Source organism: Polyodon spathula, chromosome 7, assembly GCF_017654505.1.
Source record: "Polyodon spathula isolate WHYD16114869_AA chromosome 7, ASM1765450v1, whole genome shotgun sequence".
NCBI lineage: Eukaryota > Metazoa > Chordata > Actinopteri > Acipenseriformes > Polyodontidae > Polyodon > Polyodon spathula.
Window position 1 is genome coordinate 11,814,678 of NC_054540.1, and position 17,544 is coordinate 11,832,221.

At 37.8% G+C, this 17,544-nt stretch overlaps 1 protein-coding gene across 5 annotated transcripts in view; it reads left to right on the forward strand.

Moving 5' to 3' along the window:
• LOC121318156 (putative adenosylhomocysteinase 3) overlaps positions 1 to 17,544 on the forward strand; it is a 40,869-nt gene that overhangs the window by 5,407 nt on the left and 17,918 nt on the right. The window contains exon 1 of one of the 5 annotated variants that reach the window (XM_041254541.1): positions 13,502 to 13,599. The exons of the other annotated variants lie outside the window; for them this stretch is intronic. Within the exon in view, the coding sequence (XP_041110475.1) occupies positions 13,525 to 13,599 (75 nt within the window). The 5' untranslated portion in view covers positions 13,502 to 13,524. Of the gene's footprint in view, positions 1 to 13,501; positions 13,600 to 17,544 lie in introns of those variants that run through there. 5 annotated transcript variants of the gene reach the window in all.

Here is a 17,544-nt window from a genome sequence, read left to right on the forward strand (position 1 = left end):
TGAACAGATAATTGCTTAATAATGTATTAGGCAGGTCAGGAAGAAGCACTTGCCCTGTTGTCTCTCAAAGCCAGTGAGTGACAGGCCTGTTGATGCACTGGGTTCTCACAGGACGTAGTTACTTTACGTGGATTCTGCCACTACAGCACCAGTGCCTCTTATCTCAGACGCCATTTCAGGTTGCGACTTCATATTGGCAGGGTTATGTAAATCCTGATTGCTAAATGTGTTGGCCATGTTAATGATACAGAGAAGCACTTTGAGAATAATTTTTTTTTTTTTTTCACCTTGACATAACATGGATGCAGCTCTTTTTCACATATTTATATCATGTTGACGAACCATTTTATTTAAAATTCCTTAGATTATGCCTCCAGGAATGATCCGGTTCTCTGGGCTAACCAGTAAATGCACTGGTGGCTCGCCGCTATCATTATTGACTTGCTGATGATGTCTTAACTCAAGATTAATAAGTCACATATTCCTAAACTAACCTGTCTGGTATAGACTCGGACCCCACTGAGGTGTGACAAATCAGACCTAATTCATAAATAACACACCCTACCAAAAACATGCTTCCATTGAGTTCCATTCCAATTTTTACTGTGGATCTACATGAGACACTTGTGCAACTTGATATTGGCACATTTTAATGCTTTTTTAGTGAATTATACTCCATTTGTTTTGCTTGATTTATAGCCCAGTCAAATTACGACAAGACAAAAGTCTAAGACCCCTTTGCAACATGGAAGGGTGCCCTGAAACTTTAGAGATCAAGGGGTTGCAAGTGCGTGATGGCACACTGAGGTTAACAGCACTGGCAGTAGTATAGAAAGATCTCTATCTATTTGTAAAAGAACAGCACATGTTTACTGTGCCACGTAAAAAAAAAATAAAGCTTCATCTTTCTGAAATGTGTGTGGTTAATGAGATGTGCAGGCTCGCATACAAGTTGAATGCTTCAGGCATTTCTCTAGGTTTATTGCCAGTTTTCCACTGTGGATTTTTTTTCCACCCAGACACAATCTGAGCTTTAGCTTAAAATCCTGAGAGCTGATTAACCCGCTTTGTATACTTAATTTCTTGGAATTTGCTGTGTCAGTCACTATGAGATTTAATAAGTTACTATTTTTTCTGCACTGCTTTATTGCATTCAGGTCTACAACAGGGAATCTTTTTGTTCAGTGCCCTTGAGGGAAAATAGATATGGACTTGCAAGGAGCAGGTGACTTTTACTGACGGGCAAGCAGCAGGTTATTAAAGGATCAGCTCTCTTGTAGCTCTTTTTTATATTAACGTAGAGAACAGTTGAGCACTATACATGGGAAAAGGGACATGGTGTTTTATTATTTTTATTTATTTATTTATGTGTTTATTGTTTTTAAAACAACGATAAAAATAATTCCTGTGTGGGATTTCATAAGTTGTTAATGTTTAAAGTAACGTATGAGCGCATTGTTAATTTCTGGCTACCAGGGTACATTTGAAAAGAGTGGTCCAGTACAGCAGGTTAAGTGAAGGTACAGTTTTGAAATGCTACACACACAGTTCAGCATGGAGAACAGGAAATGAAGAAAAAAAAATACTCTTACAACTTCTTATTAATTGTGTGAACAGCAGGGCACTGTGACCGGATGCAATTCAGTAGCTACAATAGTTATCCGAGAGACTGAGTACAAGATAGAATATAAACGTTTTGTTTTAAAAACAATGAAGCTGCAGCAGAGCTGTGGTCTCAAAGGTGATGTAAAACCGAAACGGCTTGTCAGCAGGGAGGAAAGGGGGGGGGTTTCAGTGCTGTGAGGTTGGGTTTTAGTAAAACAGTATATTTTTGCTCAGTAGTATACATGTGAAACATGTACTTTTTAATGTGGTGTTTACCGTTTTAAATTTTTTCCACTTTTGAGAGTGTCTTCCAGAGATCATGCATGGTTAAAGTTTCAACCACAAAACAGCAGTGCTCCATTCCTACCCATACCTCTTAAACAACCAGACATTTAATGATGCTGTTCATTGAATGGAACACCTTTTTTTCTCTCTCTTCTGTTATACTATAGCAAATTTATAATCTGAACTTCTTTTTTAAACAACGCTGTCCTTGTTTTTCTTTGTTTCCCTTGAGGTTGTGCCTCAAGAGGTTTAATGTGCTTGAACCTTTTGTTCTTGACACTGTGTAATACTTTTTTGTTCCTTTCTGCAACCAGTTTTGCCTGTTTTTGTAAGTTTCGCCTGATTTGCCAGGTTCTTATCCCCCCCCCCCACAACTAAGACAGGGGATTGACACAGCACAGCAGCAAATAATATTTTGGGGGCCTGCATTTTCTTGACTGCCAACAAACAAGCCTGCAGATTTGCAAGCTACAGTACTTGCTACATGTCAGGTCATTTTAGGCACTTGAAGACACAAGGAGAGGATTTGTTTAAAAGTTGTGGTACAGTATATCAAGTAAAAACAGCAAACTACAGCTTGGCATCATGGGAGACCATGGAACCAAGGTCTCCGTCTGAAGGTGTTTGCTGTAAATTATAGTGGTTGCTTAGAAAGTAATTTCTCACCTGATTTGCCATATATGTCTTCATGTTGCGGTTTGGAAAGAATTATGTTACCCCTGCTTCTGTGCTCAGTTAGAATGCCCAGTTATAATGTGTTTCTCTCAGCGCAGCAATTCCCCACACAGCTTATCGCTTTTTTCAGATTCATGTCAGTTTTCAACCTTAGACTTCAACAGTCAATGTTTGAACAAACATTTGTGATAGCGTTGATATACTGTAGCTATATCTTAACTTGTGCCTGTATTATTTTGTTTGATTTTAAAGGAGCAAAGTGTTTGAGAAAAAAATGAAACCTGCAGCAACCAGCATTCTCCCCAACAAAGAATCATTGGCGCACAGTATGTGCTACAGACACAGAGCCTGCTGACGTGCCCTTTTATGAACCAATCCCTGCGTCCCTGACAAGCTTCAACTGTCTGAGTTGCAGACATTTTATGTGATTATTCAGCATTATAGCACTTTCTAGGGGATTACCCAGACACTATATATGTGGTGATTCCTAAATATGTAAGCTAAAGCATTTGAACAGCTGGCACTGTTTTAGTAGATCTTTTAATGTCATTGTGTGCATTGCTCCATGGTTAAGTAATTGTCTCTCCAAATAATCATGGAGAGTAGAAAACGGAACAGAACCTGGCAAATCCTGAGGCTATTAACCCCCAAATATATATAAGCGCATGCACTATTGTATGTGTTGCTTTTCTTCATAACTAGTGGGGGAGAACACATCTTTAAGATTATCCCTCCATTCATTACAAACAGTTTCCTTTGCATATCTACAGTACATGTTGGGCAAGAGGTACGAATATACAGCCATCCTGATAATGGGTCTTAATAATGCGCACTAACCTTTTACAGTGCTGTGTCTCAGTACAAAGTCTACTGTTTGCAGGATGTAATTTTTCACCAAATTGAACTAGTTGTGTTTTAACAGTACAGTGGCTTTTTATTGTGTTCACTCATTAAACCCCTGCTACTGTGTTAGTGCTGTTTGGTGCTGAGAAGAGGCCCTTCATGTCCAGACTCAGGTTTTAATAATGCTGGTCAGGGGGTTACTGTATCTCTATAGGGATTTAACGATCATTTTTCTGCCCTGTCTGCAGTAACTGGCTGTTAGGGTTACCCTCAGCCATTCTACACTCCACTGGTCCCTAACAATAACACTGGGCGGTCAGCATGGATTTTCATAAAGAGCTAGTGGATATCGAAAGCACAAGCAAATTTATCTTGCAGCCATCCAAACTAAAGATTGTGCTGCATGACTGTGCTGTACCATGCCTTTGATAACCTCCTTATTACCTCTCTACTTGTGGTCTTTTTTTTTTCTTGGCTTCTTGTTGTCTTTACTGTAATGTGAAAACATGTTGACTTGTTTCTAACAAATATCTGTTGCAGTAATGGAGCACAATTCTCAGTTCCCACATTCAACTAAAGTCCCAGTGTGAATTTGGCACAGTACGGTAGGTGCAGTTTTAAATTAACCTCTCCTGTTGTTAAAGCAGCTTGTCTGTGACATATCTGCTGGCAGCAATGCTGTTGAATTAACACCATCAAGGAAATCTATAGTAACCGCTAATGCAGTCCCTGGGCGCCCTGGCTGATAATGATGTTGTTGCCACACTGCACGCTACTTCAGGCTATGATGGGGTGGTGGTAAAGATGAGACAAAAGCCTGACGTCTTAGGGATTTGTTGGTACACAACATACACTATTGGCTATTATGTCAAACTAGCAAACATATTGGAATTCTGTAAGCAAGGGTTACTCTACAGAAGCATTACATATTTTTCCTCTCTTTAAAATCCCAGTCCCTATGTGGCAGAGCTGATTGAGAGTGTGTGCATGTACAGTACATGCATTTGTTTATAGATGGTTGTCTGTATGAGTGGATTGCTAGTGGTGTAATGACTCGTCATGATTTATCTGTGAGTAGTGACGCTGCCTTAACATGATATATCCTATTACAAAGCACTGTTGTGTAACCAAAAGCACTCCAGAGTTACGAATAGTCAATCATGAATAATTCACCCGTTTTCATTATCAGTGCAGTATGTGTTTACCCCACGCTTGTTTTCTAAGTGCCTGCAGTAACACGAGTCCCACTCTTAAGTATTGCAAGCTACACGTGGTCTACCAGGAGTGGTTGGAGGCATGTTTGAAGCTGACTAGTGCTGAGAAGAGCCTCTCCGAACAGTATTAGCTTGTATTGGAGTTGTATGTGTTTTTAGGAACATTTCCTAATTTTTTTTTTTTTATTTTTTTTTTTTATATATATATAGTAACTTGTGCTGTAATGCTTTGCTCATGTTTTCCTTTACTTTACATATAAAATGATAGCGCACTTTTAAAGAAGGAAGGAATACCTAAATGCAATTAATACATTTAAAACAGATTTGAGGGCTCGGACGTGCAGTTCTTTAAAGACCCTCTCCCCCGGTGTCCTTTCTTCTGTGAAATGCATTCTTGTACATTTCTAACAGACTCTGTGTGGTTCCTGCATTTTCTAAAAGGTCTAACCCAGATACAGTGATATTGATCAAGACACAAGATATGTGTAACAGTAATACAGTGCTCCCATAACGCTGTAGTTGGGAGCCATAGTTAAGAGACCGTGCCGTTTGTGTTCCGCCTCATCCTGAGAATACTAGTGTTAGTGTACCGCCTTATCACTAACCTGTTCCAGTGTGTGTGTGTGTGTATATATATATATATATATATATATATATATATAATGTATATGTATATGTATTCATTCTGGAGGACGAATATTAAATAAACATGTTAGATAAAGAAACCGATCTGGTGAGCAGTGGCCTTTAGGCTCTCAAACTACAGGCATCTGTTTACAAAGCAGAAAAAAGCTTGAGCTGATACCCTTCTGCCAAATAACAAATCACCAATAATTTAGAAATCTGCAATCCTTTTATTTAGCTGGTATCTAGTAAAAACATTTTTCAACTTGTATTAAAAATTGTGCTTTTTTAATACATTCAGTAAGGGTTGGGGTCAATTTCTGTTCAATTTCAATTCCATTTTAAAATATATTGATGTTTTAGGGACATAATAATTGATGTGATTGTTCAGCTGCTTTCATTTGAAGCCAATTTAATTGATTAACATTGACTCCAATTTAAGTAATTTGTTGCCACTGTGAGAACATAATTTCCATAGAGTATTGCTAATTGTGTATTTGATCAATGATGTGTTGGAATTGATTAAAAGGGAATTGGAATTGGTTTATTGATTTTGACAAGGAAATGTAATTGAAAACGGAGAATTGCCCCCAGCCATGCACCCAAGAATAAAGAGACTGCTCTTATTGTCAAACATTGGTATCACACTTCATACAGCACTCCACTGGGATCATTCTTTCTCATGAGTTTGTTGTATTACTGCTTTATAGTAGAAAACATTCACTAACAGTACAGTGATGGAAAAACATCTGTGCCTTTACACTTGTGTGTGCCGTAAAGCAGTGGTGGGCAATTCCGGTTCTGGGGGGGCTGGTGCCCCTCTTGGTGTTTGTTCCAACTGACCAATTAAGCTAAGAAAGCACTTAATTTATCGAACTAAGTAAATTTTGGGTACAGTTGGAACAGAAATTGCCTTCCCTTGCCGTAAAGGGTACAAACGTGCACTCCAGAGCCTTGAATTCCAATCCCAGCAGAGGATGTTTGATGTGGATGAAATGAGTTTTACGACTTTAAAATCGTACTTGCAAGTATCTGGAAAAACATGACATTTGAGTGTACAACTGTTATTCCCTAAGAGCCACATCCAGTAGTAACCAAGCCATTAAGAAATCCCCTGCCAGGTAGTGTTTTTCATTATAAATATTAGCTGTTTGCAGGATACAGGGTTCATACTGAGCTAAAAACACCACCAACAACTGTACATCCTGACAGCTGTAGCTAGTATGAAATCTTATGATTCTGACCTCTTTTTCATTGAGTTTGCTGTTTTGCAGCCATTAAATTTGATCTTTTAGAAACACCTGCACAGCATTTTCATTGTTAATCTCTCGAGATGCAAGTGCTTACATGCTTAGGAATCCCTGGTTAAAGGGATCAGGATTTACCACATCTGCTCATATCAGTGTCTCTGGTAACATGTACAACTGTGATTGGGGTAAATGGGGACTAGAAGTGAATCTCTTTACAAGATTTCTACTATACAGTAAAAGATAGGAGGGGGTAAAATTAGAAAAAGGTCTCAACTTTCTCTTGGAGGCATTCACCCAGTTGGTTGCTTCCCTGTTTTTATGTTTATTACACCATTTCAATTCATCAGAGGTGTCCCCAGCGGCACCTCTAGTAAAGTCACTAACTTGTGAGTGCAGGGCGAGTCCAACGATCAGAAGCTCACTGGTTTAAATCATGGTTGTGCAGAGTTGCCGATCTTGGCTTAGGGCCCATAGGGAGTGCTGCATTAGACTTTGCACTCCTAGAAATTGAGATTTAAAATCAACTGGGCTTATTTTATCTTATTGTGCTTCAGCGACCCCCTCAATTCAATCTGCCAGACAAAACAATGAGCTCAGAAAAGCCTAAAACGCTCCAGAGTGGCGCATCCGGTAAAGGCATTCTGCGTGGAGTGCAGGATGCGCCCTATAACCTAAACGTTGCCGGTTCGGTCCAGGCTATTCCACTGTAGACTGGCTGGACGCCTGAGCTTGTTGCCTATATGCTGTATAATAAAGTAGGCTTAAAGTAATCAGAACAAATCCCTGACAAGTCAGGAAGGGGGGACATTGTCCCACTGCACTGTGAAAGGTAGTTTGTTTTATTTTTTTTTCAGCAGGTTTTTTTTTTTTTTTTTTTTTTTTTTTTTCTTCCCCATTGACAAATGTACTATTTGTTTAATTTTCTAATGATGTTACTTTACATATTAACAGTAAAGGTCATCCTGGAGTAAGCACTGCATTTATCAAGTTGATCCATCTGGTAAAATGACAAGTTGTATGTGAAGTCATTTCTGAATTTCTTTTTCTACAAAGTCAAGTTTAAATTTGCTTGTGAAAGTGGTCCAAAATGGCTCTGAATGCATCTGAGAGCTTGTACAACCCCAGAGCTTCTGGCTAGGCCTAGGTGAAAAGATTGGTTTTTGCCCCAGAGGTTTCTGTCAAAATGATTATTTGGCCATTTTCACCCATGTGTACAATATCACTCTTATTTATGTCCCTGTGTTTGATTGCACAAGTCTTGTTGCATGCCAATGTGCTGTATAAAAGAAAATGTGTGGAGTGGCATTTACACATATCTAAGTCTGTCAAATAGTTCAGATATTTCAGGGGGTTTAACAGAGAGTCAACCCCCTCTTGCAGAGTAGGCTATATATGAGCAAAATGTAAGTTATCATGTGCTATGCAGCTGTTGTGCCACCATCTTGGAATGACCCAGCTTAAACCTGTTTCTTGGAAGAGGTCCATCTGTCTCCTCATTGCAGAAGCTGAGTAGCATTTGGAGAAATCTGAAATGTCAGGCAGGTTGACTTTCCCAAATTAAATATTAGCTTTCAACAGCTCTAGTTTCATAAGAAAACATAATTCCTCTGCCTTTACTAAGAAGAAAAAGAACACTTTATCTGAGAATGTTTGACTACCTTGAGCTATAAAGCAATTAGTTAAGTAGTCAGATAATTTGAGATTACGTTTTCCATTTTATACACTAGACTTGGTGATCAAGCACTAAAAGTCTGAACTTTTGCTTTTTTATAGTTGGAATATAGCCAACTATACAGTCACATTTACATGATTCACCCCTGCAAAGCATTGCAGAATGTACAGTTCATGTGGGTGGAGGGGCGTATTGTACATGTTTTATCACAGTTGAATACCATAAGGCACTACATTTGAAATCATCCTAAAATGTCCAAGGCTAAATGTATCTGTTGTGGTCTATTTTTTTTAGTTTTCACTCTTGTCTATTAAAAACTGCTAAAACAAAAAGGCATAGTTTTCTTTATCAAATTGTGTAGACTACTGCTAAATTGAAAAGCCCACATTCATAACACTGGAATGTAGGTTTTAAATTGGTAGTCTATTTGTGAATGGAATTTCAGCCTGTTTTAAAGAGCAGACATTGGCATCAGACATAGATTCCTTTAAATAACCTTTTATACAGAGGTTTAGTACTTATCCTTGGCCAAATGCATGTTGCATTTTTATCGTGTGGGTCGTTGTTGTTTTATTGCTGAAACAGGCTGTTCAGTTCCTCGCTTTGTGTTAATCAGTAAGCTTCCTGGACAGCTTCTTTGGGATTTGAGCCTCTGCTTGGCATTTTCACACAGTCATTATTCACTGTTACACAGTGTGTACCTTCTCAGATTTCTTTCTCTGTCTATGTTGTTCACAGGCATCTATTAAATCAGTGTGTACAGTAACTAGGGCTGTTGGCTAAACCTCCAAATAGCAATCGATTACAGGGTTCTCACCAGGAATTTTGCACCGTATGGTGCTGGGAGGAGGAGGGGGGGGGGGAGAGACTGAGATCCTCGCAACCCCCTGCAGGCGAGCCAGGACAAGTCATGCATGCTTAAGCTTTGTGGAAATAGTTGTCAGCATATATAATGCTGTGTATCTACGGTTGTCAGTAGGTAGACTCAGTATCTGCGTCATAGGATGACGTACTGCCTAACAACGCATGGACGATTCCACGGAGGGGAAACTAGATTTTTGCCATAGTGTTATCATTTCTGTCTGACTGAGAAACCTGTTTTTACCTTTCAAAACATCAGTGGCCTGCGATTATGTGGATAGAATTAGTGGTGTTTTTATTCTTTCAAAAGTAACAAATATTAGATTTTCTAAACTTTTTTTTTAATTCACAACTGTCGTTTTTGTTTTTCAATCGTAGCCTTCTGCACAGTAGTAGTTTCTGCATGTGGGTTGTATTGTATTTGTAGTTAAGATAATATAGGCTACTTATTGATTACTAATAAAAGCTATACTAATAACGTGCATTATCTCACATTTTAAATATTCTAATAACCTTTACTGTGACCAGTAATAAAATCTGTAAAATCTTTACTGTGATAAAATCTGTCTATGGGAAACTGAAATCATACAAAAGGATTATTGTAAAATTGTAGAACTTTTGACTTTTTTTTTTTTTTCTAAAGACCTTGAAAAAAAGATTGCATATCTTAAAACTGTTTTGGAGTACACATTACTGTTCTTCGTCGCAACGATTTATTTATTTGGCCCAGCTTGTTATGCTGCGTTCCCACTAGCCGCTCGCCACGTCTCCACAAGCAAAACGTTTTCCCTTGTGGCTCAACTATTTTTCCCGAAGGCTTTGAAAAATGTACTTGTTTAAGACTGCCAGCACATCATTCATACGTGTGCTGGTGTATGAATCAATATAGACTCTGTGTGTGTGTAATGTATATATAAAATCGTTCACAAAAATATCAATGATTGTACCACCCACAGAAATGAATATCATTGCTGTTTAGTAAAAGCTTGTGAACAGCAATGGAATGTGAGGGGTAATTACCTGTAATATAGCTTTGCACAATGCACTGATTTTTACTTGCGTCGACCTAGATGTGGTCACCAATCGGGAAACCCAGACGGAGCATGTAGCCCGGTTTGAAAAATACACCATAACAGTAAAAACGTAAACCGTATTATTCCCAGGTTTAACAGTTCATTTTGAAACCCCAAAGAAGCGCAAACTATATTCAGTCAGTTTTCTTCAATGTGCTCTGTTTATTTATAGGCTGTTTGCCAGGAACACAAGCCTGTCGTCCTGCTCTGAATCCATGGCACGCTTTTTGTTTAAACAGAGTACACAGAGGGCGTGTACTTACAAAGCATTTTCAAAACTGATTCGCTGGTAGCATGAATGGGACCAGCAAATCGGATGCTTGTTAACTCCAGCAGGAAAAGAAGAGCACGAACATTGATTGTCTTTGGCAAAAATACTGTAAATAGCAAGGCAGAGCATTCGATGCAGTTTCATTGATAAACTTAAATAATGTTATTAACTGTGCACGTTACAAAAATGTAACTATTTAATCGATTATCCAGCATTTATTTCGATGTATGTAATGAGGAATTGAATCAATCGAAAAAGCGATTTTCGATTTAAACATAGCAGCCCTAATAGTAACAGTTCTAATTTGATTCACTAAAAGGTTAAACCAAATTTATTGTACCACATCAAGGAGAGCGACAAAAGTAAACTGTGACGCAGTGACCGGATTCACATTTCAGTACGCCTCCTTTAAGTGCTTACCAATATAAGCTCAGACAAAGGCCTTCTAGGGAATCTAAATATGCCCTTCCTCTGTCCTATTTCAGGAACATTCTTTTTGAAATTGGTGTAGGTTAAATATATCCCTCTCACCTTTGGCTAAATTGAATGCGACACTACTTGTGGTTCAAATATATACTACCATCAAATCTTTACAAAACATATTTGAGGTACTGTTTCCTCAATTCGGCCGTAGGTATAATTCTACTTCCACTAGGAACACCTTTTATTTGTCTGTTTCTTCTCAGGATTATCATTTCCTGAAGAGGAAGGGACAGCAGCAGCAACATTTTGGGGATTATATTTCTTGAACATTTTTAGTGTTTATTTTAACTGTCTTGACAGTGCCTAGTTTTGTTCAAACAACAAGTGTGTGTCAGGAATAATTAGTGCTCCTGATTTTCCATTCTGGGAATGACAAATTCCATTTTTCAAAAATGACCAATTCCGTTTTTTCATTTTTTACTAATTTTATAAAGAATTAACAACGTAATTTGAACACGAATAACACTTTTACATAAAAAAAAATTGTTGAATTTGTTTCAAGTCCCTGAGATACTGTAGTTTCCTGGAAAAATCTTTCTTAAAGCAGTCCACTAGTAACAATGTACTGTAGGTCAGTCAATAAATAAAGGTGTTTTGAAAAAAAGTTTATTGCTGGCATTACAATATACAGAGTAGTCAAACAAGGGATATTATTACAAAAATATACAATTTTCATAAAATACAATGTTCATGACACTTCTCTCCCATCTGTGGTTTTCATCTGCAACAACGCAGACTGGTTTATGCTGTACTTGCTGTAAAACTGCTTGCATGTGTTTCTCGTATACCCTGGACAGATAGAGCTGCCTTAGTTAGAACAGGGCTCTTTGGCAAGTTTTTTCCAAGTTTTTTAAATCTTGGATTCCTCAAAATAGCCACCCTTTGCCTTAATAACAGCCTCACAAACACGAGGCATTCGGTTAACAAGTTTCAGTAGGAAATCACCCGACATGCCTTCCCAGCTCTTCTGCAACAATTCGCAGAGATGTAGGGCACTTGTGGGTACCTTTGCTTTGACTCTTCTGTCCAGTTCGTCCCATACAAGTTCTATGGGATTGAGGTCTGGAGACTGAGCAGGCCAGGTCATTTGATTGAGTTGTCTTTCACTTTCCTTCTTCGCCAGATAGTTCTTGCACAACCTTGAGGTGTGTTTCGGGTCATTATCTTGCTGAAGAATGAAGGACTGCCCAACTAGCCATAATCCTGATGGAATGGCATGCCTCTGAAGTATGCTATGATAGCCATGCTGGTTGAGCTTGCCATGGACTTGGTAAAGATCACCAACTCTGTCACCAGCAAAGCAACCCCAGACCATGACACTGCCTCCTCCATGCTTGACAGTGGGAACCACACATGCAGAACTCATGCGCTCACCCTCTCTGCATATTACAAATACTCGGCGGTTGGACCCAGATATTTCAAATTTTGACTCATCGGTCCATAAGACCAACTTCCACTCCTCAGATGTCCAGTTTCTGTGTTTTTTGGCCCAGGCAAGTCTCTTCCTCTTATTCTGCACTCTTAACAATGGTTTCTTTGGGCAGTTAATCGCTGGTTTCACAGACTTGTGACTCGAATGAACTTGTTCTCTGATTCTGAGGTCACCCTTGGCACCCTTGTTCGGTCCTCATGAGTGCCAGTTTCTTCAAATCGTTTGATGGTCTTGGCCACAGCAGTTACAGACACTTGCAAAGTTCTTGCGATTTGTCTTAAAGATTGACCTTCATTTCTTAAAGTAATTACTTTTTTCTTTGCTTAACTGAGCGTATTTTGCCATTTTCTGCTCCCTTACATTCAGGAATGACAAACTTGTGCCTATGCTACTTATATTTATAGTAATCATGGACCCTCACCTGTTAACAATAATTGGTGACAAAAGGTTAATTAGGTAACATGCTAGTTAACTCAGAGAACATCTAATAAAGACACTTTTATACTTAGGCCAGTATTCCAACACAGTGTTATATGCATTTCAGACTTTTAACTGACTTGGGCTTCAGACTGAAATCCCATTGCTTTGGGTGACCATTTCATTGAAATTGACAAGAGTTACATTTTCTTTTAAATTTAATTTTTGAATGCAAGTCACTTATGATTATCAGCTTATATAAGTACACCTATCATATAATGAAATATTAAATGTTTATAGACAAGTTTATACAGTTAAAAGCATAGCTCTGTTAAGGATATATCTATTAAGGAAAATAGTTGAACTGTGTATATGAATACATATTTTATTCTGTACTTTGTTCACATCTATAAAGTTAAAAAAAAAAAAAAAAAAAACACAGCTAAGGGTGTGTCTTGATGATTTCTCAACCCAGATAGCCTGAATATGAGTACCGGAAAAATGAAAAAACTGAGAGAACCTGACCTTTATCTGATCCCCTTTTTTTATCTTAGTATCGCATCTAATTTCTCAGGGAACTACAAAGAAGAAGAATAGTATTACAGCAAACTTTCTTAAACGCCTCATTCTTTGATATTGGGAACCAGTAATTTGCTAGTCCCTACTAAAGCTAATTTATTCTCCTTGTGTTTCATTTCTTTTATTGGCAGTTCTATTTATACTGTTCTAGATGTTGTTCAGTATAATACAGGGGGATCCCGTACAGTTCACAAACACGTCAGCATTGCTTGTGTTTTGCCAGTTCCTTGTCAGGACACCATGAAGAAGGTCTTTAGCTTAGCGAGCCCGATCAAACATAGGAAAACAGATGCCGTGGAGACTGTACAGATCAAGGTATGTTTGAGCAGTCTGTTTCAATGTATTTGTCTCGGTACGTAAATGCTGTGTGTGGTTTTGTTTTAACACCAGGTGGTACAAAATTGGTTTTACTAGAGTAACCCCTAATATCAATTTAAACTGGCTTCACATAGAATAATTTGCTTGCAAAAAGTAGAATGTTTTCCATTGTTGGCATTTCACTGTTGAAAATGTAGATTGTGTTTTTTGTTTTGTTTTTTTGTTTTGTTTTTTAATTGCAGCAGATAACAACCATACGCGATAACTAGTAGCACAACAATTGATCGATGCATCAATTTTTATTGATCATCTGTGCTTAAATTTCCTCGAGATTCGATTACATATTGGTGAATCACTCCATCAAATTAGAACGTAGTTTGAAGTCTCCTGTTGCCGGTTTGCATTAAAACCTTGAGTGTGCTTCTTTTAGTACTATCATAGTAGATAAACAATGTCGGCACGTTGCTAGGATACACACTTTAGGCCTGTACTTTTGCGTTGGATATACCCCGTGTAAAATTAGTTGAGCTGCTTCACTGGTGAGTCTCTGCATTTTTTTTGCACAAAAAAGTGATAAGAACACAGCATATACCTTTTATGTTATGCATAATCATTTCAAAAGAATGGCAAAATTAAATCTACAAATTTTATTTCAGAGTATGTTGTGTTTAGATTATATGGCAATATTAAAGAAAACACATCTGATGCGGACGCATGCATAATCTTTTCAATTGTTAAAAACCGAAGTTATTTTAGTGTGTATGTGAAGGTGTATATGTATGTGTGTGTGTGTGTGTGTGTATATATATGTATGTGTGTGTGTGTGTGTGTGTGTGTGTGTGTATATATATATATATATATATATATATATATATATATATATATATATATATATATATATATATATATATATATATATATATATATATATGTATGTATATATGTATGTATGATCTTTTCAATGCTTTCTGTCTCTACCCCCTTTATCATGTCCTGTGTAACAGGGTAGGATTCATATTTTAAAACCATGAAGCAGGCAAGCGCTGCATAATTTTAAACTGAAGAGTCTGTGGCTCATCCTCCTGGTTTTGATTTGAAGAAGTGGTTTCCTTCTCCTCCCCTGCTCCCCTTTTTAAGAGAGTATAAATTATTCCACACTTGGGTCACATGATGAGATGGTGCCTCTGAATTAGCAAGGCCATGGAAACGTACAGTAGTATTCACTATAGCCTACTTTCAGCCCACAAACAGTAATTCGAAAAAGAGTACTGTCTTTGTTGCTTATGGGAAGAGATTTGGCAAAGGCCAAGTGTGATATTCAGTTACCCTAATTCTATTCTGCGCACATTATTCCTTTTATACCATTTTTTTTTTTTATATATAAAAGGTCTTTCAGAACACATGCATCACTTCTGCGGCACTGTTGTATTGTTCAGATTTTCTTTTACCAAGGCAACAGGGAGAATGTTTGTGCTACTGCACCTGATTAAGAATAAGAGTACTTAAAAACTAAATGCTGTTTCAAGTGTAATGCAACACTGGATCCACTTTAATATTCTCTCCTTGTTAAATGTGTTCTGTTAATTACAGTATGCATCAATTTCTGTCTTCTCTGAACCAAGCATATTCACACCATCTCTAACTTCTGTCACATCTACTGCATGGTTCACTGGTACTTTTGATATTTGTTGTGTAAAGGGCTAGGTATTCTAAAGTGTGCTGTGCCATGAAGAGTACATTACCTTTCAAATGCTTAGGTTTTGTGAGTGAGATGAGAGACTGCAAGTTACAGTAGTATGCTATGCTAGGATAAGACTCTTCTCTATTACTGTCTTAATTAAATTCATTCTCAAGTAATTCCTTAGCATGGCATCACACAGTTGGTGTATTTTAGTTTTGTGCCTGGCAGCAATAGGCCTCCCTTATCTCCTGATCGTATTGATTCCAGTTCATTAACCCGGAGCGATGGATTGAGTTTGAAGCTGTATCTCCTTAAAGTAACAAGCTCTACTATTAGGACTCCAAAGTTTAGAAGATAAGACCTATTAGTCATGTAGATGGTAATTATTGCAGAGTGTAATCTTCAGGACAACTTTGACTCCCACATGCAGGATTCAAGAAGTGGTTGGGGGGCTACAAATAATAATACAAGATAGTTTGACATACTGTACAGGGGGGGGGGGGGGGGGACTAAATGGTGCTTGGTGTTTGTTAAAACCTTTCTCCCTCCCAAAATGTTTTTTAGTATGTGTAAGAAAACTGTTTATTTGTTTTATAACCTGAATGTGTCCACAGTTAAAGTTTACATTGCACTGCCCTCTAGTGTCCTAAAGTTGTGAATCACAGAATGACTTGCCTGTCTGGCATGTCTCCTGAGAAATACTTACAGCTATGGTGTTAATTTGAATGTGCAAAGACAGAAGAGGTGCAACAACATGGCGCCTAACGGGCATATAGTGTCCAAAGCTTTGGTATCTCTTGCTGGAATTTAAGAGGACGGCTTCCACTGATTTGCTTCATTGCAATGTACAGTGTAAATGTATGATTTATATTTTATTTAACCTGGTAATTACTGTATAATTGACATAGTGAACCTTATTACAGTGTATGACTGAGAATCTGAAGCAACTCACTCTGCTACAAACAGCTGTTGCAAATGTGAAATCTATCTGAGTTTAGTGCAAATCTTTTCATTCAATTCATTTTGTCACTCCTTGGTAATGCTTTTCTTTGGAAAGTGTCCAGCCGATTTCGCATACCACGGGTGCTGTGATGCCATGTCACCACACACAAGTTGTTTTCCACATTTACAAGTTGAGCTGGGAGCAGTGGGTAAACATGCCGTTAATGCAGTTAAAGTACATTTGTTTATTCTTTTTCAACAGGACACTACAATTATTTCTACCCGAGTATGAAGTCTGCTCCTCCTGAATACAAATATTGCCTTTGGTCCTTTCAGTCTTTCATCTTTTGTTAAACTGCATTTTATTCTTTTAAAATAACTATTATTTTCTTAATATGCTTTAGGGAGGTAACTTAACAATGAAAAGCACAGAACATACTTTGGATGCCTTTGCAATGACTGTAACTGTGACCAAAAAGTGTCTCTGGAGTATAGTCAGTTGCCTGTAAGAAAGGAAACAAATCCTTGTCAAAAAAATAATTGCACTGAAAATAGTGGTGCTGTATTTTTGTAATGTACTGTATGTATGTACAGTATTATATTTAGCAATGCTTGAGAGTTGATCATTGTTGTACTGTACAAATGGTTAACAAAGCCACTACTGGGTCTGGTTGTACCGATACAGTACTGCAACACCAAGTATTGAGATAACATTTTGTATTGTCTCCTGAACTCTTAATTTCCTGTAGTACAGTAACTCTTGCACACAAATATAAAACAGTTAAACTGTAAACTAAAATAAGAGCAGTAAAAACAAATTGTATTATGCTGTTTTTGTCATGTGCAAGGGTACCTTTTAAAGGTGAGCTTAAGATAGTTAGATTGTGTGTTAAACCCCTTACAAACTCATAACTTTCTGGGTTTGACTACGCTTGTATTGAATTTGATGTACTTTTGCACTGGATAGAACATTGACACTTCAAACCCACTATCCTTCACCCTAGTGAAATGCAATGACCAGATTGTATGTATGCCTGACCTAGGCTTTTGTTAAGGAATGTTAATTGGGTATTGGTGTGGGATTATGTGTTTAACTGCTAGGAATAGAGTGCAGAACCATTATTAAATATTACTGCTTTTAGTCTCCAGTCCTTTCTGTGAGTGCCCCAATATAAGGTGCATTGTGAGAGCATCATAAAAATGTATAGTACAACAAGAGCTGCAGAGCGTTCTTCCATTAGCTGAAAGCCATTGCTGGGTTCCCCCATGGGTGAAGCTGAGGTCTAGCCATTCCCGTCTAATAAATGTGTTTTTTTATG